General features: G+C 50.4%; 1 protein-coding gene across 11 annotated transcripts in view; it reads left to right on the top strand.

Moving 5' to 3' along the window:
* STIM1 (stromal interaction molecule 1) overlaps positions 1–25827 on the top strand; it is a 97153-nt gene that overhangs the window by 27762 nt on the left and 43564 nt on the right. For 9 of the 11 annotated variants that reach the window (XM_054832202.1, XM_054832219.1, XM_054832211.1 and 6 more), the window contains 4 exons: positions 9628–9761; positions 19332–19446; positions 23626–23737; positions 24888–25003. In XM_054832202.1, the coding sequence (XP_054688177.1) occupies positions 9628–9761; positions 19332–19446; positions 23626–23737; positions 24888–25003 (477 nt within the window). The remainder of the gene's footprint in view (positions 1–9627; positions 9762–19331; positions 19447–23625; positions 23738–24887; positions 25004–25827) is intronic. The other 2 variants (XM_054832239.1, XM_054832268.1) reach the window with 1 other exon arrangement.

Genomic DNA, 25827 nt, shown 5'->3' on the forward strand with positions numbered 1-25827 from the left:
CACAATTTAAACAAATTAGTGAAACTTCACCTGTTTCCAGTGAAGGTGCTTCTAAAGAGCATCGGTTGTGAAAGGACAGTTGTACTGAGTGAAGGACGTCCTTCAAGCCAGGTCTGGATGGCCTTCACTGTTTGGTACAGCTTTAATTGCTCAGTGTTGTTCAGCACAAAAGAGGAGGAATGTGTAAGCAGTTAGATTATTTAGTTTATTATTACGAAGTAACCCAATCTCTAGTTATTTAAGCTCATCCGAACTCTTTCCTGCCTGTGGGATCTTTTGGCTTTTGCTCACCTCGCAGAACGCCTTGACGTGGTATTTTCCAACCCGCTCCAGGCAAAACCCGCTTTGCCTTATGGGGCGGTGCTGAAACAACTTCTGCTATCTTATTTAGACAGCCCAACAGAAATATTACGCCATCCTTGGGCCCGAAGAAAGCAAACGGGAATTTCTCAGGAAGGAAGTACCTGAGGTTGGCTCTGTGAGGCCAGAGCGCCCAGGCGAGGGTGCTGAGCTCCGGTCTGGCGAGGGTGCTGAGCTCCGGTCTGGCGAGGCTGGGCAGGGCAGAGTCGTGCCCCGGAGCGCTGCGGGCAGGACACGGGCTGATGTCTCGTAGCTGGAGTAGGCTGTGTGCGCTGGGCACTGCTATGGGACGGGTGGGGGGTGCTTCCCACCCCGACGGGGGAAATACGGTGGGTTCGGGGGGTGTGTGGGGGGTGTTTTTTAATGGGCTGGAAGGAGCAAAGCATTTGAAGAGGAAGAGTGGGACAGCAAAGGCTTGGGGGGGAGCGAGGGTTAAAAAGGGCTTTGCTGCTGATTGCAGGGAAGAACCAGAGTGTTTGGAAAAATGGGTTGAAGCTTTGCTGATACTAAATCAGTAAATTGTTGCATGGAAAAGATGAAGAAGGCTAATTGCAATCAGTGATGAGGGAATTAATGGTAGTAAATAAAGGCTGAACTTGTGCCAAGGAGAGAAGCCCATTTGTGGAGGAAATTTAAAATTTTTAATTGACTAAGAGCTAGCGGCTGTACAACAGTGTCACTTTGCTGCTTAATTCCTTCCTGTACCTGTCTTCAGCTGATGGTGGTGACATGAAGTGCCTGCAGTGCCAGGAGCCCCGATGGATCACTGAGGGCTTTCTCCTGCAGCCGCAGCTTTGTCATGCTGATGCTGAGAGATCAGGGGATTTTCTGGGGACGATACCTGCCATCAGAATAGGGGAGACAGATTTGGCCCCGTGAATTCTGCATGGAACGTTGTTATTGGATGGTGTGCAAATATTTTTAGTTGGACCTTCTAGCAGAGGCACCTAAGGGCGTTGTTACTTTCTGTAAGAGTATATCAAAGATCATATGGTCTAATCTCTGGTTGCATTTACATTTTTTTTCTAGACTATTGAATTTGAGTTAGGTACAGGGGCGTTTTGCATCATGCAAGCCGTTTCATTAAAGGAAAAAAGTGTATCTCTGAACTCCTACCAACGCGTACTTAATAGTTGAAGGTTTTCTAGTAAGACGCCGGTTGGGTTACTCGTGCTCAGGTGAGGAACCGGGGATCTCTGCCGCAGGACGCAGCTCGCAGTGTTTCGTGTCCAGTGAAGAACCGTATGACTGCAGTGAATTTCTGTTTAACTGTCTGCCCCAGCCCCCACTCTTTCAGAGGTGAGGATAATTTAATGCAGCAGCCAGAGGATGTGAATAATTTAGTGGGGTCAAGCAAGACACTTGCTTGACCGAAACTCCCTTCAGCTGGAATCTTCTACCTACAAAAACCTCTATGGAAATAACCAGTGGGAGTCCCTAGGCTCTGAGGGATGGGGAAGACGGATGAGGTCCGTGCTTGCAGTGCTGGTGAATTGTGTCCTTGATAGTACAAGAGTTGTATGGTGTAAACTTGTAGTATAAAAATGTACTTTTGAGTACTTTATGGCAGTGGAAATGGTTGTATGCTCTTGTGACTTTGACAGGCTCTATAGGTTGGTAATTAGAGCCGCAAACGGATGATTACTCTGCCCTTTTTCGCCTTGCTCCCCATGCTGCTCTTCTGTAGCTTTGCAAAACATCCCGGTTCCCTTCCATGTTCCTTACTCCCTAAGGGGGAATGGTAATCTCTGTGTCCGCTCCTTCCAAAACCATTTAATGCTTTTGTTAAAATTTATGAAGTTGTTCTTGGCTTTTTTTTTTTTAATTGAAAACCAGAATTTTAGGGGAGGAACCCTGAGCAAGGAAGTTAAACTGAGTCCTTGTTTATATTAGTAAAAGTATGTAAACCTTTTTCCCCAAATGTAAATTTTTTTTTTTGGCTGCCATTCCAGTGTTTATAAAAGCAAGTTATGTAAATGACAATTCTTATAATTAAACTGCTGTCTAATCCTATCCCGATGGCTGCTCTTGCTATAAAGTTCGGTGCTACTGGGGGCAATCAGCTGTGATGGCAGCAACATGGCTTTTCAGCATTATTAAAGATAATGGGACCTCATAGAAGAAAATTGAGAGAGCCTGAATTTAAACAAACAGAATTGTCATTGGAGAGAATCTCCCATGAGACAGGAAAGATCTGGAATAAAATACTTTGATGTTACAGAGTCACTGAGGCTGGCAGGGACTTCTGGATATTGTCCTTTCCAACCCTGCTCAAGCAGGGTCACCCGGAGCCGGTTGTCCAGGGTCATGTCCAGTTGAGTTTTGACTGTCTCCATGGATGGAGGACTCCACACCCTCTCTGGGCAACCACCCTAAAATAAATAGATAAAAGGGGAAAGAAAAAAAAAAGGCAGTCCTTTCTGACACTTAAGTCGGATTTCTTGTATTCCAGTTTGTGCCATTGCTCTTGTCCTTTCAGAGCGGGCTGAGGCTGATGAGCAGCGGGAGAAGGGAAGAGACTGGAAAGTATCATTTTTGTGGGACGCATCTTTCTAATTGTTCATAAAACCAGCCCAAACTGTTTTCATGGTAGATGTCTCTCCAGCTCTGCCTCGTCTACTCCAGCTCTTAGGCCTGCCTGCTGATGATCTCCTAGGTGGCGGCACCCGTTGGGATGAGGGCTCCCGTTGGGATGGCAGCAGGGCCCCAGGGCAGTGTGCTCATAGGAGATGTCATTGGAGATTGCAAAAGAGCTTTAGTGGGGGAGAGGGAGCCCCAGGGGGGAAGGTGGGTGGGTGGGTGTGAGTCCCGACCATTGGCAGGAGGAGGGATGTCAAGATGGCATGTGTTGATAGCGCCCAGGCCATCAGCAGTCTATGGGGACGCCAATGGGGGAAAAGGGACTTTTTCTTCTGAAAGGAAAGACTATTAAGAGATGATAGCGGGTAGATAAGGAACAGGCCTGGAGGCAGAAAACAGTGAAGAGACAAAAGACTCCTGATGCCTGGGAGAGGTGGGGTGGGTATGGATGATGGTGTCAGCCCCGAAGGGGTCCAGCCGGCTCACCCCCAAATCCTGGTGTGGTCTGCTGCCTAAGAACAAGGGATGGGGACCAGACAAGCAAGTGTATCTCTGTAGAAACTGCTGTAGCAAACATCGGTGCTAGGCCTTTTGGAAGAGGAAGAAGTTATTTAAACACACCCGATTTCTCACTTGTTTCAAGGCTTTCACTCACCGAAGGTGCCACAGGCTGTATCTGCCATGGAGCGTCATGGTGTGTGCCATGGAGGGCAAGGCATGCTGGCCACTGAGCCCTCGTTTACATTCTCCATGGGTCAAGAGATGACTTGGCTTTTGAATAGGTCTTTTTTTTTTTTTTTTTTCTTTGTCTCCCTTTAGGATGCAAGGGTTCTTTTTCGCTTAATCTTCCATGAATCTTAGGCCAGGTTGCTGGCCCTGGTCTTTGTTTCTTCATTTTGGTATTTTTACAGCTGCAGCCTGTCTTCCCTGTCGAGATAACGGGAATGGTCCATGCTGTCTGGTGAAACCTCAGGACCATTCTGTTATCAGTGCAGATTAAATCACTTAATCCGCTGATTAAATCACTTGTGCCCCTATTCAGGCTTTTTCTGGCCTTGATGCAAACACAAATTCCTCGCTATTTACTAGCTTGATTGCCGTTGATTGCGTACTTGGTTATCAACACATGCCATTCCTGCAGCCATTGCTTTATTGCTCTTTGTGCTGCTTTCACAGTTGTTCTGAGCGTTTCTGTGACAAATACCCACGGATTGTCCTTCTGGTTGCAAGAAATCTGGGCAGGATCACTTCAATCCATGTGTCTTGTTGCCTGGGTGCTGGACAGACCGCTTGGACAGACGTGGTTGGGGCTCAAGAGTTATGTGGTTATGAGAGCGTTAATGAGAATAAAACCACTCTTGTTTTATAATAACATGACCCTTCCTATAATTTGAACTCTGCCAGAGCATTGCTACATTCATTGCTATAATAATAAGCACAGGCTCAGAACAAGATGATTGTGTAATATTTTGGGAGATATCTTTTAGCCTGATTTCATTTTTCCTTCTGAAGTCGAGTCCAAAAGCAGTACAAATACAACGACCATCCCGTGTTCTTGCTCTCCACCACTGAGATCAGCATGACAAATCATTGCAGAAAAGGCCCAGCCCAAAGTTCTGAGCTAATTTTACAATAACTATGAAGAAAAAACTTACAGCGTAGGAGAGGAAAACCAAATCAATGTTAGGGCATCCAATAATGCCCCGAGCAATGCAGGGGAAAGGGAGAGCTTTCGCAGCTCACTCGCTGGTTTGGGTCACCAGTTTATGGGGTTGCCACTGTCCTGGCTGTACGGACAGCCAGCAGTTAGCGCAGAATAAACTTCCCGAGGTTTGGGAAGCAGCGGGACGGCAGCCCTGCCTCTCCAGGAACACGCAAGTAGCCTCCGTCATTGCCCAAGTCACCTTGCCATCGCTATTAGGAGGAGCAGCGTGTTCTAGTGCTTATTTTCTTCTTGAGCAAATGAATGCAGAAACCCAAATCTTTAGACGGAGCCCTCTGAGCAGTGCCCCAAGCGCAGTATTTGCCATGCTGGACCTAGAGGGAAGGGTCTGCTTTAGGCTCTGCTTCGCTCGTGGGAGCTGGTGGGGGGACGCAGCTCTGCGCCCGACAACTGGGACGCGGCGACTTGTCAGCAGAGGGAGGAATTGCTCCTTTTATGACCTTTTATGAATTTTTCTCTTTCTTACAAACATTTTAGGTGTGGTGCTCTTGTAGGCAAACTTGAAAGAATGGGATTTACTCAGTTCTGGATATTTTTAAATTTTTTTTTTTAAACTGAAGCCAGCAAAGGATGCATGGACAGCAATAGATGTGTGAGGTAATTTGGAGTGGAGAGAGAGAGAAAATGGCTGTTAATGTAAAGTAATTTGGTAGAGATGGGTGAATCTTTGCATTCGGAAGGAGCAGCATATGGCCTCTTAGAGTGCCCAGCTGCAGGGAGGCACGGCGGGGCTGGTTTTTCTGAAGCTAAACTCTTTACATTTTCTCCTGTTTTTTTTTTCACAACTGCACCAGGTAGATGATGATTATTGTGCCAATAATAATAATAATGATACTCTTTCCAGATAGTGAAACCAAACCTATAAATTCAGCCCATATTATGCCAGTTCTAGATCTGGCGATACTTGAAGCCCGCAGAAGTGCTGTGATACAAAATGCGTTGTCGTTGATCACAATGTCCTAAAGAGACATCACCAACGAAAACCCGACCCCGAGCCCCAGGTGGATGCTGGGCCGGGGCTGTGGGACCCCAAGGGAGCAGAGCACAGCGTGGGGCTTTATTCCGGCTGGGACGGGTACACCTCGCACGGACCCAGCGGGTGAGCTTCCTCGTTAACGCAGGCTGCTGCTCAGCCAGGCTGGCGCAAGCGGGCGTTTCTTCTGCTGAGAGTTCTGTTAAAGCATCAACGTCCATTGATAATGGTGGGACGAAGCCAGCCGAGAGCTGCTGCGGTGGTGGCACCTGCACGATCCCTGTTCCCTGACGCGCACGTGTGCGGACGTGCGGTCTGATTTCTCGTTGGCGCTGTTTTGCAGCGGTAGATTGTGCAGCACGTCTTCTCCCAGCGTTAAATCGTGACTGGGTTCTCATTTTTAAAAGCCCGCTTCTGTAACAAAACGGGGCGCCTCCCCTTGATAAACACGGTTTGTCTATGGGTTACCAAAGGCCACTGCAGCGAAGAGAAGCGTGTCTGAAGGGCCCTGGTGGTGTCAGGGCTTGCTGTGCTGCTCCAGAGCAAGGCTGGGGCCGTTCGCACCGGGGACGCGCGCTGGCGTCGGCACGGGCTGCCGCAGCTCTGCCGCCAGCAGCAGGCACTCGGTCACGGCGCCGGAGCTGAAGAACCCATTGGGGCGGTTTACTCACCGGGTTTGAAAAAGAGAGACTGCTAGGAACGAGCAGAACCTGCCCTGACCGCTCGTTGCGTGATCGGGGCGCTGACGCCGTGCCAGCAGCTCGGAGGGTCGCAGCAGTGTAGCTGCCTGCTTGCGCCTACCTTAGAGGGCTCATCTTCCTCATGTGTACCCCAGTCTTGGAGATTAGAAGTATGTTGTTCTCAAAAAGCTATAAAGGATAGACCAGAGATGGAATTTTAGGGCAATTCTGGTTTTTAAGCTTTTTTTGGTTTGTAGTTTCGAGGGCTTTGGCTCTTTGCTGGAGCGGGGATGAGTGCTCTGGGCTCCCAGCCTGGGGCTGCGTGACAGTGACAGTTATCTGTACTGAATCGCTGTTCTTAGCAAAGTGTAAATGGATTTGGATATTTAATGAGGGCAATTTTTAGCACACGCGCAGGGAGCGGTTGTTTACCTAAGTACAAATAAACTTTCTAGAGATGGCCCATCAAGCACCTCCAGGATATCACTTTTCTCTGGAGCACTGAAGGGGGATCTCCTGCACGTAGCACCCGAGCTTCGTACTTTGCGCAGGTGTTTTTATTTAGAAAAACAAACAAAACCCCACAAAACCTCTTTTGGTTTATAGTGGGTGATATTGGGTACTGGCATATGAAATTACTTCAGTATTTGAAAATGCAAAGTCTGTAGCTAAGACCCTGACTGCATTGGGGTATAAAACACACGGAAGCAATGGTTCCAAACATAATGTAAGAGCTTCATCCGATTCAAATAGCGCTCTGACATCCAACTAAACGTTTTTTGAGTGGCTTTGTTTGAAGCATAATATGACTTTGAAAAACATAACTTGTTCTGCCGCAGGTAAGTAAAGTTACAATTAAATTCCTGATCTGTGACTTGTATTCCTCAAAATTAAAAGTCAGTATTTTATTCAGTGTCCTAATTAGGGATGCATACATAAGAAAGCTGGTTGTGAGCCACGTACTTAGTGTGGGGAACACAAGATGAGAAAAATCGAGAGGTAAAGGTAGGAAAACAGTGTTAGATTTACATGGCATTCTAGTTTTTTGTTTGGGTTTTGGTTTGCTTGTTTGTGGGTGGGCGGTTGGTTGTTTTTACACTGAGTTCTTACAAATAGTTAAGAATAAGTAGGCTTAGGCTGAAGCTGCACTGAGTTCATTAACTTGGGCGGCTGATGCCGCGTGCGTTGGCACGTGAGCACAACCCACGCCTGGAAGAGCTGCGTGCGGTGGGGTGTGGTGTAACTCGTGGCTTGGGTTTGTGGGGGCGGTGGGGCTTTTTTCCCAGCCCACAAGGGCTGAGGGACGGGTTTCCACTGTGGAACCTGGAAATGTCCACGATGGCGTCAGCCAGTGTCAGTCTGGTTTCCTCCGTGTGCGAGACCCTGTGCCTTCGTATGGAGATTGGCGCTGTGCGGGATCCTCGACTGGTCCCGGTGGCCCAGGACCGTGTCCGGATCGCGACTGAGTCTCTCCAAGGATGGAGATTCCATCACCTCCCTGGGCAACCTGCGCCAGGGCTCGGGCACCCGCACAGCAAAAAGTGTTTCCTGACGTTCAGAGGGACCCTCCTGTGCTCCAGTGTGTGCCCATGGCCGCTGGTCCCGGCACTGGGCACCGCTGGGAAGAGCCTGGCTCCGTCCTCTTGGCACCCTCCCTGTACGTGGATGAGATCCCCCCGAGCCGTCTCCACTCCAGGCTGAGCGGTCCCAGCTCTCAGCCCTTCCTCACAGCAGAGATGCTCCAGTCCCTTCACTGGCCTCTCCCCAGTATGTCCGTGTGTCGTGCTGGGGAGCCCAGCGCTGGACCCAGCACTCCGGCTGTGACCTCCTGATGCAGCCCGAGACACCCTCGGCCACCTTTGCTCGTGACCAGCTCGGTGCCGCCAGGACCCCCGGGACGGTCTCAGCAGCTTCTTCCTCCCCAGGGGCAGGACGCAGGCAGGGCCGGTGGTGTGAGTCCTCCGTTGCACAAGCAAAACCGACTGAGTGGATTTTTAAATGTGATGGGTAACGTATCTTCTGTCAGAACCTCTGTTTAAGAGGCTTTTGGACTTCCTCTAGGATTTTTTTTTCATAGGGATCGTGTAGTATGTGCTAAAATTGAAATAATTTTTAAAAACTTGTGTGGATTTAATGTTCTCAAGTCTTTCGTATCGATAGTGAATCCGAGTACTTTCTAGTTGTGTGGGGACGTAAGAGAGGTGAATTGTCCAAACGATCATCCGTGGGTTGTGGGGTGGGTGTGCCCAGTTGCTCGTAGCAGGTACAGCGTGTGCAGCAGCAGCAGGAGACAACCCGTCCGCTTTTCCTATCAATAAGCTTGTCTTACCTGGAGAGGATCGTCTTAGAGTTTGGTTTGAGCTCACACGTAATTTGGACTCTTCTGCTTAAATTTGTAGGGGTTCAGTCTGAAGTCTTTTTTTTTTTTTTTTTTTTTGAACATGAGACCTTTCTAACGGGAACTGGGCGAGGAGCTATTAAACTGGTTTCACAGCCATCTTGGAGCGGTCACCCCTGGATAATTCTTAATCGTTATCTACTTACAGTGAATCTGATACAGCCTCTGTGAAACAAAAGGGTTTTCTGAATGCCCGTTGTACAAAGAGCTCACGGTGGGGGATGCTTTCAGTGCCTGGCATCTGTGCTTTGGTCTCGGTGCCGCGGCGAGCCACGCATCGCCACGCGGCACTGCCGTAGAAGGGATGGAACAGCCACGTTTGGTGCTCACGTGGGCTCAGGCATGCAGCGAAATTTAAAGTGTTAGTTTTGAAACGTAGAAAAATATGTGAAAGCAAGCCAAAAAAATCCGTTTCATAATCGGGACGAAGGCTAACTTTTTTTAATTGACGTGTTCTATAAACATAAACTCTTACTCTCAAAATGTCCTAGCTAAACGCCGTGCCAACACTAACAAATCTCCAAGTGAGAAATGAAGCCCGTGAAATAGGAGGTAAAACTTCAGCTGCAGTCCTCCCGTCCCCGTCGGCGGGGCATCGCTGGGCACGGCGCGGGCAGGAGGACGCCCGGCCGCGACACCTGCCCTCGGAGCGCTGGGAGGTCCGCAGCGGTGGGAATGCCGAGCAAGCCGACCTGGAGAAGAGCCGCCTCGCTGAGGCCACGACCTGCCCTTTGCTGTTAGGGATTTCTTAGGACGCTGGCTGTTGCTCGGACCCCTGCTGTGAATGCCAGCACCGGGAGGCTTTCTCCAGGGCTCAACGAGCGCTCTGCAAACACAAGCAGCTTAGTGAGAAAACAAGGATGGCGATTTTCTTGGTACAGGCTGCCTAACGATGGTGTTTTTTCTCCCTCAGCAGAATTCTGCCGCATTGACAAGCCCTTGTGCCACGATGAAGACGAGCAGCTCAGCTTCGAAGCCGTCCGCAACATCCACAAGCAGATGGACGACGATGCCAACGGCAACGTGGACGTAGAGGAGAGCGACGAGGTTAGTGCTTTGCTGTCATCGAGGGTTGTTCTGTCATGGGTAATGCTGACGTGGTGGGGTGCCTGAAATTCAGGTGCACAAGGTCTTTGGCTAGTGGCTGCCTCCTCTTCATCTGGCACAGGAAGCAACGTGCCATCTCGAGCCAAGTTTCTGATCCAAACGGCATATTTCGGTACTGTAATCTTTCACGTGTGCAGCTCTTCCTCTGTTCTGGGGGTCTAGCCACTTAATCTTTTGCTACACACAAGGTATTATCAATTTATTCCAGCACTGAAAGACAACAAGATCTGTTTATGTGATAGTTGTTGTTGTTATTTCCTTCCTTTCATTTTTAATTGTGGGGTTGGGAAACACGTCTGGTTCTGATCGAGCGCTCTGTGTCGCGGTTGAGCAAATACACCGGCTGCCGTCTCCTTCACATTATAGCATTTACTACGTTCTTCCAGAACCCACCTGGAACAGTTACAGTACGTGTGTGCATGCTGCTGAAAAAAGGAACAATTCTTTGTTGTCTGGGACTTGAAGATTTTAGCTAATAACTTCACTGAAGAGAAATAAAATTATTGTCGTCTTACATAAGCGCCAATAGAAATAAGTGACTACTAGAAGAGGGAAAGCTGTTTGTTATTTATAGCGTTGCCTCGGTGGCTCATTTACAAGGCTCTGTTCAAGGTGAGGAGTTCTGACTTATAAGGAGACTGGCATCTAAATAGGAAAGCCAAAGTCTTGGAAGCTAAAGGAAAGCAGACTGGTGAAGGGATCTGCTGCCGGTCACGGGATCCCAGTTCTCGGGATCCCTCGATCCACAGCAATCCACTGCCCGGTTCGGGACGTGCTGCCTGTGCCGGCCTTGCCGCTGGGCTCAGGAGGGCGATGCGTGGCTTTAGAGCTTCAGGAGTCTGTTGAAGGGTGGAGGCGAAGGTCTCCCGCCAAGTCCACGTCCTGTGACCGAGGCTGGGCTGTGCTGGGAGCAAGGGCTGTCAAACACTCGGAATTCCTGACCTTGGAAGTTGGCGAGCCGGGAGCTGCCGAGACCGCTGCTGTTGCTGACCCGGTACCCAGCGGTGCTGGCGGTGGATGGTGGGGCTGGCAGCCGCGTGTGCCGCGCTGGGTGCGCCCTCGGCACCTCGGGCCTTCGTCTGATGAAGACATCGGTACGTGTTTTGTAGGCTTGGGAAAGCTTGTGGGAGAACCTGATATAATCTCTGTGGGATGGGAGTTTACAGGCTTGTGACCCGCTGCTTCTGCACCCACAGCCGTCTCTTTTCCCCCGTTCCACCGCGGGCAGCCGGCGGAAGGCTCGGGCAGCCGGCACAGCGCTCTCCTCTGAGAACTGCCCAACAGCCGGTCCCTCGCGAGCCCTTCTGCAGGGTGCCCGATTCCCAGTGCTCAGATACAGAAACCACGGCGCAGGGAGGTTAAATCTCCCACCTCAGCTAACGCAGCAGTTCAGTTTATCGGGCAAATCCAGCCGTCACAAGGGCCCTTTGGTTTCTGGGGTGGTGACGCTCCCCAGGGACGTGGCACAGCAGCCTGGAACCGAGCAGCACCCAGCTTGTGAGGAGCCGGCGGTGTCGGCTGGCTGTTCCCAGGTTGCAGAGCCGTTCCCTCTGCCTAAACCTCCCTTCATGGAGCAATTTAAAACAAATGAAGAACTTTCAATTGCATTTCCTGAAATGTGGCGTTTTCGCTGGCGGCGGTTCTCTGCTCAGCATTGCTTTGGAGCTGCAGCTCTGAGTCCCGGGGTTGCCTCAGGCAAATCGATTCACTTGGTGCGTCCTACGCGCCTGTTATTAAAGTGAGGATAAGCCTCGTGTCGTTAGGGTTGGGCGTTAACGAGCAATTTTTATGTCTCTCTGAGCAACTCTTGCCCCCTGTCTCGGTGCACTAGTTGAGAGGTTATTGTACAAGCACCGACAGTATTATCTGTTCAAAGCCTTGGTGCCACCGGTTTGTTTTCCAGTATAGAAATTGCCGTGGTGTGAGTAACAAAGCTTATTTTTCTAAAAGGCGTCAGAATCACTGCCTTGCTGCAGCTGCTCGCCTGTCTTCAAAGCCCTCGTAGTTGGCTCAGACGGGCGCTCGAGCCCCTGGCATCGCTTGTCGTGGTCCCAGCAGCTCTCCTCCGGTTTGCGGTGGGTGCGGTAGCCCTTCCTGTCGTTAGAGGCCGAGCTGCCAGGACGGTGTTGCTGAGAGTGGTGACGGGGACCGTTGCATTTCGCTGCTGGGAGTTCTCGCAGCGTGCCCCCGCTCCCAGCAGTGTCCTGTTCGCGTCCCCCTGCCCGTACCAGTTGTTACCTGCCGTTGCTCTTTGCCATCCGCTCCCAGGGGACGCTGATTCCCGCGTTGTTTTTTGCTTCCCCGCGTTACCTCCCACTGTTCACCCGAAGGGGATTCGTTGTCGCGTTGGTCCCCGGTTCCCGTCTGGAGATCCACTTTATTTACTGCCCGCGGGGAAGCGGAGCGCAGCACCGTGCCCTCGCGTCACGGGTTAGCCCTCGCCGGAGCCCGAGCGCTGCCTTGGGGTTACCGCAGCCGCCGCTGCGCCCTTCACCGCTTCTGTCGTCTTCAGTGTGGTTTCCTGAGCTCTCTGGGACAGGAATTGTGTCTGAAGGGTGTTTTTAGGCATCCTGCAGCTGTCACAAGCTTCCCAGCAAAGAGAGGTGGTGGTTCTCCCTAGAAAGGAAGGCGATGATGGTATTTCTGTTGTTTAATGGGAAGGGCTTTCTTCCGTTACGTCTGCTGTTGGTGGTTGGGTATGGGTAGTTTGAAGGAATGGGTAAATGTGGAATTTGTCGTATAAAGAAGTTTGTTTTTTGTAAAAATCAGTGTTGACTAGTTGAGACAGCCTGTGTTAATTGACTTCCTTCCTATAATTTACCCGTGCATTAAAATGCTGCTGTACTGTTACGACAAATAGGATGATGCTCAGGAAAAGCCATCCTTCTCCCTCCAACCCCAAGCGTGGCCCAGCACCGGGCTCTGCCATGAGAAATGTGTTCTGGCTGTCGGTGCGTGCCGCGGTGTGGGATTTTGCTGGTGGGAGGAGGAAACCTGGAGGCTGGCAAAGGCAGCCGGGCATTAAACCCAGCCTGGTGGTTGCCGAAACCCCAAGGAACGGTGACCCTGGTGAGCGATCGGCCAGGCACAGCCGGCAGCAGACGGGATGGCTGGACGGACGGCAGACGGGCACCCTGCGGCTGCTGCCGGTGGGAGTGGAGCTGCTGCCACTCATGGGGGGCTCACCGGGAAGCACGCATCGCAGCGAGGTGGTGCACACCTGACGATGAGAACAAGAATGCCCCATCCCTGGAAGTGTTCAAGGCCAGGTTGGATGGGGCTTTGGGCAAGCTGGGCTAGTGGAGGGTGTCCCTGCCCGTGGCAGGGGTGGCACTGGATGGGCTGGGAGGTCCCTGCCCACCCAAACCAGGCTGGCTGGGGTTCTGTCACTCTCTGATAAGCACATCCCCGTGGTGGTTGTGATGGCTCCTTTCCTCCCGCTAGCCCGCTGCTTTTCACAAGTGACCTGTGACAACTGTCTTTGGCTTCAAGAGGGAAGAAAATAAGCAAAATAAAATGTAAACCACAGTGCACAGCATAACCTACTCAATATTTTAAATATACATGTTTTCTGAGAATTGAAGGTATTTTTTCTGTGGTTTCCCTTTTATACTCAACGAGCGTGCTACGCATTTTATGTGCAAATATTGCTCTCTCTGGCAAATACTTGTGTGCACGTGTAGGTCTCTGCAGCTGGCGGTGAACTGGGACTTGTATCTGTTTCCCTGTTGACAAAATGAAGTATTGTAGTGACCCCAAGTTATATCTGGTGGGCTTGGCTGGGCTAGGTTACGGTTGGACTCGATGATCTTAAAGGACTCTTCCAACCTAAATGATTCTGCGATTCTATAAATACAGTTGCAAGCTTTACCTCTGCTAAGCTTGAAATGTTTATTAAAGTTGCATTAGATTAAACTTTCAATAAAGGCTTTGGAGCCACTGAAAAAGGTATTTTAAGAATTTTCCTTGGTGAGCCAGCCACTGCCTGAGCGCTGGGTTTCCCTGCGTTCAAGGTTATCAGCTCTAAGCCCCCATGCGCGCCCTGTAATCGGGTTTTAACTCTGCCGTTGGTGGAGGGACAGCTGCTGGAGATACTGTCTGAAAGGATGCAGGAGGCTCAAATTTAAGCCTTTTATGGCTTTTGCGTTTAATCTTGGTACACCCTTCTTCTTTCAGTGTGCAAAGCTCCCACCTCGGCAGGGGACTGGAGGGTGTCACGACATACTCGATTTCCACAAACTTTTCAGAAAACGGCGCGGACGATGACCCAGGAGGGCGAGCGTTACGGCAAAGTGCCGGTGCCTCCCTGGCAGCCGGGACGGGGGGACCACCGGCTGTGTTTCAGAACACAGCTGGGGGACTGGGCAGCCTTGCACAGAGGTTGGGCTGCGTTGGATGAGTTGCCTGGAAAACCACAGTTCTCTGCTGTCTTTCTCTTCATCTTACATTAATTCCTGTAATTAAAAAAAAAACCCAAACCTTCCTCTGTTGAGGATGAGGCCGAGGTAATTTTGAAGCTTGGGTTTAATCACCTGTTCTCCAGAAGCATTTGCAAGCTTCAGCAGAGACTGCGGCTCGTGGAGAGACAGACAGATAACTGTATCGTTAAAATGTTCTAATTATAGGTGAAATTTTGTCCCAAGAACTTTATGCTGTCCTTAAACCATCATTGCATTCTTCCTTTCTGGAAGTGAATTTTCAATGAAGTTTTAAGATGACATCAGTGACCTCGATTAAAATGAAAGAACTGTCCCTCATGGGGAAATCTTCTAATTAGCGATCTATTTCTGCTCTTCGCACTCACTCCAAAGGCAGCTCCGGCTGTTTAGGGGCAGCTCTGATGTAGGTTCACGCTGCCGAGGCTCTCGGATGCTGTTAGCCTGGTTTCCCAAGGGTTATGGTATTGCTCGATCCCTGGCTGCTCAACCTCTGATCCCGCTGCCTGGGGTCAGGCACATGTGCGGGAAAGAGGGCTCGAAGACAAAAGTTTTCTGCAATTTTAATGAAAGTTGGTAGCTCAGAAAATACGTTAAAATTGGTGCGGGCACTGAGGGAAGCGATGCACGGTGAGCTCTGCAGTCGCTCGGTCGGTTTTGGCCCCTGGATGCGTGTCTCTTGCCCGGGTGGTGGTGGTGCCCGGGAGGGGAGGAGCGGAGATCCGGGGATGCGGGAGGGATGTAGAAAGTCAGGGGGGAAATGCAAGAATCATGTGAGTAGTTGGGAGTTTTTGCAGATTAAAAAACACGAGAAGGGATCTCCAGAAAATCACGCTTTGTGGAACCGCTTGGTTTTGAGCGTGCTTTCAGCCACCGAGACAACAGGTTTGTCTTAACCCGTGCAACTCAAACCCCTCGCCCCTTTTAGAGTGGAGAAAAGTGTACTGGTCGCAGGATTTGGCAGGTGGAGAATTAAAATGTAGGTCCCTGTGTTTAATGGGGTTATACAATCCCGAAATGGTCCTGTAATTGTTTTTTCTGAATACATCTGCTCTGCCAGCGCTTGCTGGAAACCTGGGGCGGAGCGGCGGTGAGCAGAGGGCACTAAGGAAAAGCGTTTTCATCTTAAAAAGGAGAGGATTTTGTGTCCTGGGCAGGGCCGCCCAGAGCCGGCTGCCCGCTCATCTCCAGGCTGGGATCAGCAGGGTCTCTGACACTTTGGGGTGCTGCTTTTTCATGCCCTGCAGTTAGGGCAGTATTTTTGTGCAGGGGTTCCAGTGCCTGCTGTTTGGGACGTGCCAGCATACACATCACGTGCGTGCTCAGTGCGGCTACCTGCGGGTGTGAAATCCGTGGGGGGTCCCCGCAATGGGCGAAAAGATGAGAGCTTTAGACCTTGAAAATTGTCCGTAGATGTGCAAATTTGGCCGTGAAAAGCGCCCTGAGCGCCGCCGGCGTTGGGCACGCGGGTGTGTTACGGTCTGTGACAGAGGAATTGCCATCGATTTGTGCTGGTTGGCAGCACGCGGAGGTTGGAGACAGCGTGTTGAGCAGCGGTATGTGCCTGAGGGTACCAGATACGGAGCGAGCAGGTCAGCGGCCAGCTGAAAACATCTCGATTTTCTAACTTGGGTCAGAGCTGAGACGCCCGCACGGCACCAGCAGCTCGGCAGAAGCTTTCGCCTCCAAAGACCATGCTAGGCTGAGTTTGGCTTGCTTGCTGTATTTGCACTCTTCTTTCTTGGTTTTTTTTTTTTTTTTTCCCCCAGAAGATACTAAGGGAAAATCTGCTTTTAGGGTTTCCTTGGGCTTTGGTGTGTGCAGCCCAGCTGTGTTGGGAGGGGACAGCCCCATCCTGCATCCTCCTCCCGGCTTGTTTATAGAGATGTTCTCACCGCAGCCAGCACCGTCCCCTCCAGAGAGTCCTTGGGGGTGTGTTTTGGTGATCGTGTGCTGAAGGAAAGCTGCAAGAGATCACTTTTCCTTTCTGTGCTCCCCGAGCTAAATATACAGAGCAGCAGCTGATCCCTCCGGTCCCGGTGGGAGTTGGCAGCCGCGCGGTGCGCAGCGCCGGGTGACATTGCCGCCTTCCCTCTCGGTCACGAGTTGACGAGCCAGGAGGCCGACGATTTCGGCTGGGGTTGGGATGGCTGCCTGCGGTGGGGCGGGCCGGGCCGTCCTGTCCTGCCGGAGCTGCCCGAATTGTCCCATTTCCCACGTTTGTCCGCGGGACGGGAAGAACGGCTGAAGCTCTGGGTGGGCTGCAGAGCAGGGGGAGCAGAGGGGCGCCTGGCTCGGGCTGCCCGTGCCTGTCGGGGCCTCGCTAGCATCTGCAGTGGGTTTGTAAAGAGCCTGGGAAGTTAAAAGTCTTATCAGATGATTTTCACACCCTGTCTGATATTAAAATACTGTCTGTTTATCTAGAGATGACTATTTTTTTTTTTTTTTGGGTCGTTCTGTTACACACTTAAGAGCTGTACTAAGGAAGGCCACATGGTAATCGTGCCCTGGATGATGCATGCAGGGATGTAAATGGGAAATTACCTTTTAATTTTGTTGCATGTGTTAGGTACTGAAATTCCTCCTGTTTGATTCCCACGTGCTTTGCTTGCCTCGCGTCTCGCAAATCCCTCCTGCCTACGGGGTGGTCTCAAATCTGGTCAGTCGTTCTTGCGCTCCCCTGTCATTTTTTTTTTCCTGATACAATTTTCTTCACTTTTCTTTGGTGTTTTCTGTTTCTGGCCTGTCTTCTCCTGAGATGGGAGGGAGGTGGGAAGGCACCAGAGCACATTATTACAACAGATGCGTGCCCTGAGTGAATTGTGATATACCTGCAGACCCTGACTCTGTGTGTGTGTATATATATATATATTTCATTAGTGGCTCAGCCTATGGTGAAGGTGCCTCCCCTCCTGCCGATGGTGTTTGCTTCACCTTTGAGTCGAAGGTGCAGGTCAAATCTGATAATAATTTTTTTGATTATTACACCATTGGCATACAGTTGAATTTTTGGTGGTATTATAATTCAAAGAAAAGTCTGGAATCCCAAAAGACTAGGTTATATTAATTTATTATACTCTATCTGTATTAAAATGAATTTAACATATAGACTTACTGAATATTTCCTGGCTTGTCTAACCAGGAACAGAAATCTTCAGATGTACTGCAGAGAGTGCTCCTGTTCGGTTTGATCTGCCAGTTTTGCGCAGGAACTACAAATACTTAAATAATGGTTTTCTTGTAGATATATCTATAAATAGAAACATGTTTATATAGTATAGATATGATCATTTTATATTACATGCACACGAATTATATACACGATAATAGCAGATATATATTAGCAGCCGTATATAAAAGAATACTTGACTATACCTCCAGGTACCTATAGGTCTGTATATTGCTGTTCTGATGCCCTGAGCTCCCTCGCTCAGACGCCCTCTGAATTTGGGGCAGTTCTTTGCTGTTGCGGCTGCGCTTCCACTTGCTTCTGGCTGATGCAGAAGAGGAGCGTCCACCGCCGAGCGTGGCGTGTGAATTATAGAAAATAATAACGGTAGAAGGCGCATCGACACGGGAACTCCTGCAGAACCGTAGAGACCGTTGTCTGGCGGCGCTGGGTGATTTTGGTGACCTACGTTTTGATGCGATGGAACGCGAGGTCTCGTGGAACCAGCAAAGTGCTTTCAGCTGGCAAACCGCCCGCCGCTTCCTGGGTGGTCTGGCAGTTGAGGGTTTGCCGAAATGCAGAAAACCCGACGTTAAGCTTTGCCTCGTCTTTGAGTGGGAAGGAGCCTGTGTGTCTGATCACGCAGGGTCGCCTTGTAATGAAAAAGGGTGAATGGTAACACCTCCCCAACGCAGGTATTTGCCATAATGGAACAAAGTTACAAAAAGCTAAAATAATATTTACCAAAAAAAAAAAAAAAAAAAGTCACAGTGATTATATGCACAGTTTATATCCTCCCTTGTTTTCTGAGAATCTGCAGTAGCTTTTGAATTGCATCTTGACTGGTTACTGGGTGATTCCAGGGCTCCACGTGGAGATTCCTGCGCTGCTGGCGGCCGCCGTGAATACCTGGACCCTGCCGCTGCGCCGTCGGCTGCCTCGCTCGATTCCTCCGGGGAAAAAAGCCTTTTTCCGTGGCTGCAGGGGCTGCGCTCTGGTGCCCGGTCTCTCCCCAGAGCACCGGGATAGCACGGACCCCGTCATTGGGCTTTTCTGCTCGGTCTTTCCAGCGTTACGGGGTTCCTGTTTCTGTTGCACGCCTTATTTACTGTACCCTGCCTGCCGGCAGCGTCGGTCACAGCCCTGTGGTAAACGGTTGAGCGTTCGCTGTTTCTCACGATAGCACATACCCTCTTGTCTCTAGCTTTACCGCTTGTGTTATTCCATAGCTATCAGATGATATCAGAGAGGGGGAGATTCCTGATGGAATTCCTGAACCCTCCAGGGCTGACAGCACGATGCACGAGTTGAAGAGAATGAGACTGTAGGTCTCGGGTCTTCCAGTCCCTGCAGGGGCTCCAGGAAAGCTGGAGAGGGGCTGGTGCCAAGGGCAGGGAGTGACAGGCCAAGGGGAATGGCCTGAAGCTGCAGGAGGGGAGATGGAGATGGGATGTGAGGCAGAAATCCTTCCCTGTGAGGGTGCTGAGGCCCTGGCACAGGGTGCCCAGAGAAGCTGTGGCTGCCCCTGGCTCCCTGGCAGTGTTCAAGGCCAGGTTGGATGGGGCTTTGGGCAAGCTGGGCTAGTGGAGGGTGTCCCTGCCCATGGCAGGGGTGGCACTGGGTGGGCTGGGAGGTCCCTGCCCACCCAAACCCGTCTGGGGTTCTATGAACTAGGGAGATCGTGTAGTTTTAATCCAAGTGAATAAAGACCAGAGATGCTGCATCTCAGACTTACAAGGACTTTTCTATAGAAGAAATTATTATGTGACAATCTGTGGATGTAATAGTAAGGAAAACAAGTGAAAGACATGGGTTTTTTTTTTTTGTTTGTTTGGGTTTTTTTAATGCTTCTCATCTCTCTAAAAGTGAATCAAAGAATAATATCACTGTTTATTTTTCTCCTAGTTCTTGAGGGAGGACTTGAATTACCATGACCCAACAGTCAAGCACAGCACTTTCCATGGAGAAGACAAGCTCATCAGCGTGGAAGATCTCTGGAAGGCCTGGAAGACATCTGAAGGTAAAAAAGACAAATTGAAACAGCCTGCTTCATCCCCCTTGCCATAAAAGTGATAAACTCTGGATTTCATACAATTTTGGCAGCGGTGGGCGTACCTCCCAGGCAAAGCATGCTGCTGCTGCGTTTGCTGCCTTGTACAAGTACTCTTCCAGCTTCCGATTTCTGGGGGCTCTTTCAGGATTTCATTGGTCTTGGTACTTCCCAACTGTTAATGCTGGCATCTGAGTATGGCCGTAAAAGTATAAATTGTTGTTTCGTTTCTCTGCCTCTATAAATGTGTGTTACAATAGTCCGGTTCCCGGTTCTCCTTCAAACACCGAGTTTCAGGTGGTATTCTTATGGGGTAATAACATCCCAAACATTCAGTGGAGCTGCATGGCAGTTTTCCTACAGATTGTGTTTTCCTTAGAAGAAACTTGCTGAACCTGAAACGCTCCTCAATCTACTGAAAAGAAGGTAGAGTGAAGTCCTAAAACTGGCAGCGTACATAAATACGTTCGATGTGAAATAAGCTGCAAGCTGTAAAGAAATGGTATTATTCATCACAGCGAGTTAACCCAGGGAAGTGGTAGAAGTTCAGTCATGGGAGGAAACTTCCTGAAACTTCAAATCTTGGAAGAAACTTCGAAGTTCGGTAGCGCTTCGCTGCCGCGGGCGGGCGGCGTGTGCAGCGCCGGCTGTTCCGGCATCGGGGGATGCCAAGGAGGTTGGGAAAAGGCACAGTTTCCCTTCTGCTTTTTCGCCCACCAGAATTTTGGAATTTCTGTTTTGGAGAGAACTTAAAACTGATTTTTCTTTCTTTCTAGTTAAGAAACTTTTTATACTCAAATTTTGGGCTTCATTACAGAGTGGTATTTTATCTGAAGACCAGTAGTACTAGTAAGTAGTACTAATAAGAAGAATTCAGTACCTTGAAAAGGAAAATCTGGGAGAGGTATAGAGCAAAACCTAGGCGTAGTGTTGGCTGTGTGATGCATTTTGATTTCCTTACAGCATTGTGAGGGGGACGTTGGTGCAGACCACAGTGGTGTATCGAGTCTTTGTGATCTGTGGCAGGGAGGGTTTCTGCCAGCGCTGCCCGTTACTGCTCCGCTTGTGCTTTTCCTGTTCTCTGCGCTCCGCTGGTCGTCGTGTTGCTCTCAAGACTTGGAACATCTTTTTTTCCGATACTTTTAATTGCTGCTCTTCCCTTCACCTGTAGTCTTTCCCTTCCCTCTGCCCTCCAAGATCAGGTAATTGTATCAACACCCATCACTTGAAAAATTGGATTTTAATCTTCTGATCAATTCATCAATTATAAAGTTTTCCATTTCCCATTTGTGTCCTGTTCCTTTTGTATTTGATTTTTCTGCCCTAGCCTATATACTATTTAGGGGTAGGATGTGCTCAGTGTTTTCAAAGCATTGTGTAGCTACACTTTTAAGTAATGTTTTAGTCTCTCACAGTCCTCAGAGGACCAAATAAATACTTTGGTAGAGCATTTGAAAGGCGGTTTGAAAAGACGGCGGTTCCGCGCACGATCCTGGAGTTGTTTATCCAGGACCAGACTCTCGGTCCCGTGGAGACGGGCAGCCACGTGTGGAAGATTCTTGTCCGGAGCACTTACAAGTCGGGATGATGCGAACGAGTCGCTTTGTCTCCTGTGTTCAAGGGAAGCCTGGTGTGAGAAATACTCATTGTGTTGTAGGCTGTTTGCAGATGGCTTTGCCTGAAGTACGTTTTAATGTCGGCTGGGAAAGGGTAGAAATCGTTAAGGGATGGAGGAGAACATCCCGTGGTCGTTAATTACCGAGTTGCTTTTGCTCTCTCCTGGCTTCTGGCACGCGTGGGACCTGCCATGTCTTCGGTAGAGCTGCTGCGGCACAACGGTTTTACTCCTTGTGTTGCGTTTAGTTGCCACTCTTGTTTTCCCTTCTCTCCAGTCTGTGTACCTAGCTGCTAAAATAAATTATTAGCTTCTAAAAGCATAGTTGTGATACGGAGCCTAATCTTGGTGTTTGAACCCGAGCTGTAAAACTGGTAGAATCAGGCTTGTAGGAAAGGTCCGTGCCTTTGTGCGCACGTGAAAAGCAGCTTTGATCAGCACCTGGGGACGGGGCAGCTCTGCCCCCTCTGCCCTCCGTTTCCAAGCAAGTGCTTTTCCTACCTGCCATTGCTGCTGTTCCCAGTCACGCGTGCAAGCTAAAGAGCTGTTTCTGCCCCCTACTTATCCAAAAATATAAAGATTGCGATGCTCTGCTGAGGTGTTGGATTTGATAGACAAAGCCCTGGTAAGCGTGGCTCTACCAGAGCCGCTGCGGCAGATCAGATCATCGCGGCAAGGACGCAGGGGAGCCGCTCGTCGTCGCACTGGAGCGTGCTGCCTGACGCTGCCAGCGTGTTTCCCAGTAATCTCTTCCCAAAATAAAGATTTCTGGATGTGCAAGGCCAAAAAGAAGGAGCCCCTGCCACCGAGGGCTCTCCGGTGGGCACTCGCTGCTCTGCACCCACGGCCTCGCGCCCTGCGGCACTGCTCTCCCGCTGCGCCTGGGCGCTGGCAGTGCCACCTCCCGGGGGACCGGGCGTCCGCTGCAGCCGTAACATCTCGCTTGTGGCCACAGAAATCGGTTTCCCATGGTTCGTGGGCCAGCAACCAGTAAGTGCTGGGAGTTTCCTTAAGCGAGGGCAGTTTGCGTTTGCCAACCTGCGTCTGCGAGTCATCTCGCAAGCGTGCGTGGAGATGGCACCTTCTTTTCAAGTCTTGCTCTCCTTGGCTCAGCGCTCGGCTCTCGCTCTGTCATCTTTCTGTCGAAGGCGTTTAGCTCGCTGGAGTGAGCTGGAAGATGTTTCTCATATTTGTGGGACAACTCACTGTTGATGTTTAAGAAGCAGCCGTGCAGCGATGCGGCCCTCGGAGCCGGCAGCAAATGGGCCTTTTCTCCACGCGGCTGTTGGGAAGGGCGCGTGGGAGAGATCGACGGGGGTTCGGCCAGCGCGTGCGAGGTGGTGGCCATCAGCAGTGGTGACGTCCAGCACAGCGCTCTGGGTTGCTGGGTGAATGCCGCAAGAGCTCAGCCCATGCTAAGGAGAGACAGAAATTGATAAATTAAAATGTAGCAACGCCCCCCCCCCCCCCCGTCCTATGAAAAAAAATCTGTTGCATGATTTTCTTTGCTTTCACACCTTTGCTGTAAGTACAACAAAACTGAGTGGCAAAGGCAGAAGCTTCGTTTCCGGAGGTTTCCTTATCTGCGGATTTGGAGTTGTGTGTCAGCTCCAAAACCAATTCACAAATCCACAGGCGAGGCAGCCAAGGAAGAAAGTTCACCTGGTTGTCTTGGCTGCTGCACCACTCCTCCTCCTCCTGCAAATCCCTTTCTCAAGTTGTTTACAACCATTTTTTTAACAGCATTTCTCCACTGTGCTGGTTTTGGATTGATACTCGTGTGGTCCAGAGGTCTGGAGGAGGGGGTGAGGCTTCCAGAGCCTGGTGCCAGATGCGTTAGCTGAATTCAGTTTCTCGGGGGTTTGGGCACGTGGTGAGGATGGATGTACTTTGTTGGGAGTTTGGAGACAGCACCATCACTTGGATGATAGGAAACAAAGTGATTTCACTTATCTACCGGCACTTGGGGTGTTGCCTCTCCGAGGATCTCTGCCCCAGGCCCTTGGGGTGACATTGCAAAAGGCGGACGGTGAAGCGTCGCCTGCACCAGCGCTGTCTGAGGCTGCTCCTTTATCTGATGGCCTCGTTGGATGTTTTTCTTTGGTGAGCTGGAAACACAGTGTAAAATCAACCACTGTGAAATGTTTGTTGTCAGAGGCTGCTGCTGGGAAAACACCAGTCCTTCTGCGCGGCGCGGTGGTGTCTGTTAAAACCTGTAGCAGCCCATCGCGTGTAGAACAGACTAGCAAAAATAATCATACGAGCAACCAGGTAGAGGCTGAGGACCTGCAGGATTGCCTGCAGCATCCCAGGGGGATTATTTCTTGTCTAATAGTGCACAGGACTTAACGTCCCCGTCCTAGCTCACTGTGTACTTCATAGGAATGTGTTGAAACTCGGCAGATATTTTTCCTTTGCTGAAGGTGATAGGATGAGGTGTGTCTGGTGAAGTTACGCTGCTGTTGTTGGCTGGATAATTTTAGTTGCTTAGTAAAAATATTAAGCTGCTTGCTTGTTTTCTACCTCTCCTACAGTGTATAATTGGACAGTTGACGAGGTGGTTCAGTGGCTCATTACCTACGTAGAGCTGCCACAGTACGAAGAGACCTTCAGAAAGTTGCAGCTGAGTGGACATGCCATGCCCAGGTCAGTGCTCACTGCATTGTCTTGTGTTCCTCTGGGAGGTGTGCCAGGGAGAAAAACAGATCGGAGGCGGCTGATAACATCATGTGCAGTTCCTCGGCGTGCACAGAGCCAAGTCCAATTCCCGTTCCGCTTCGGTTATGTTCAGAGGCTTCGGCTTTGCTGTAGGGAGTGATTTAGCCGTGAGTGTGCATCTGCTGGAAAGGAGAGCCTGCAGTCCGAACTGCGTGGGTGTGAACGCTGTCCTTGCTGGTTCGTGTGCTAAGCGTCCCCTGCCTGCGCTTGAAGCTGCGTATTTAGAGCTAAAACCCTGCCCTGGAACGGAGCAGACCCAAGGCTGCGTCCTGGCTCTGCCACAGCCTTCCCTTGTAACCCCAGCCCGCTCACAGAGCTTTTCTGTTGTCTGTCGGCAGCCGCAAAGGAGCATCGCCGCGTTCCAGGTTGCATCTAGGTAGTGTTTCAGTTCCCAGTTCAAGGGCTACTGGTTCCGTATCTCCGCACCACCCAGCACTGGTGTGTGCTGGTGTTAATTCGCGCCCCTTGATGTTCCAGCAAAGGAGGCTTCCAGGCTTTGTGTTCCTCAAGAGAGACACTGGCTGTGGGTTGGCCTAAACTCAACAGGTTTGAAAAAACTCGGTGCAGCTTTTTGGGCAAAGGTTATTGTCACTGCAAAGGGCCTTGTAAACTGACGGGGAGGGAGGGATTAACTGGGAATAAAACAAGGTTTCCGAGGCAGTGGTTGGTGTACCCGTGTTTCTTCCGGGCGAGAGGTATGATCTTGGTCTGTGAAATAAGATGTCGAAGGCTAGCAGTATAGATTTGATTAAAAAAACTATTGGAGATCAGTTTTGCTAGGAAATCAGTAACTGAGGTTGTCAGGATTAATGGAATAGCCGTGGCCCTGGTTTTTCCTTCTCTCTCCGAGTAAAGCCAAAGGCAGTGCTACTTAACTCTTTCGTAGAGGTGTCCTGTCTCAGAGGTGACAATATTTGAGGGATTTCGTTGTCCTGATCGCCTAAGCAGGCAGCTTTCTGGTTCTGCTCATTGCATTTCTCCTCCTGTAGTCTCCACGTTACTAATTTTTGGTCAGTTATTAATCCAGACGGATATGACCATGCCTACATCCTTTTTTATATCTCTAATTTTTTTACAGGCTAGCAGTGAACAATGTTACCATGATGGGAAGTGTTCTGAAGATGACAGACCGAAGCCACAGGCAGAAGCTGCAGCTGAAAGCTCTTGACACGGTGCTGTTTGGGCCTCCTCTCTGTAAGTACCAACATTCAAAGTCCTTTGGCTGCTCGTCAAGAGGATCCGCGTCTGCTCGGTATTGAACAGCAAAGATAGATCAGTGTGAAGCAGGCTCTGCCCTGCGCAGCCTCCCCGAGGGAAACCACCCCTGGGCCCGTTCCCCTGCAACAGGAACGGGTCTCCCATGGATCGGTGGGAGCAGCGGCAGCACCCTGCCTGCTGGGCTTGCCTTTCCATCTCCAGCGGGCTGCTCGCCGGGCTGCAGACCCACCATCCTGCTGGGATCTCTCGTGTCCGTAGGGTAAAACCTTCCCGTTCGCCGTGGTGCTGAGCGCCTGGGGAGGGTTCGGCTGCCTGAAGGGGATCTGATCTGTTGGGGGCAGCTCAGGGGGAAGCTGCTGCCGGGGACCCGAGGCTCCGTCCGTGACTCAGGCTGCAGATCGCCCGCCTCTGGACGAGGGAAATGGCAGCGTGGGCTGGATGGGAAGGCATTTAGGATGGATGAGAGCGAGGGACTGAGTTCCTTTGATGCTGATTCTAGGCGTCTGTTGGCGCGATCTTGAAGCTCTCTGATGCTTATCTCGGCGCTGCTCAGGGTGCTCCTTTTGCATTCGTTCCGTCTGGCTCATGTCTGCTGTCTCTTTATTAAAGGTACTTTTGTCTGTCTCCCTCTTACTCATGTCTTTCTCATGAGCTTTCGACGCGCTTGTGAGGTGAGCAGAAACCTTGCTTGATCAGGGCCTGTTTCTGCTTGGCATTGTGCAGGCGAGATGGGTTTTTAAGGCAGACCGTGTTGCCCGTACACGATCTGAGCCCTCCGACGCGATGCTCCCCTTTCCCTT

The sequence above is a fragment of the Grus americana genome, chromosome 1, assembly GCF_028858705.1.
Source record: "Grus americana isolate bGruAme1 chromosome 1, bGruAme1.mat, whole genome shotgun sequence".
Classification (NCBI taxonomy): Eukaryota; Metazoa; Chordata; class Aves; order Gruiformes; family Gruidae; genus Grus; species Grus americana.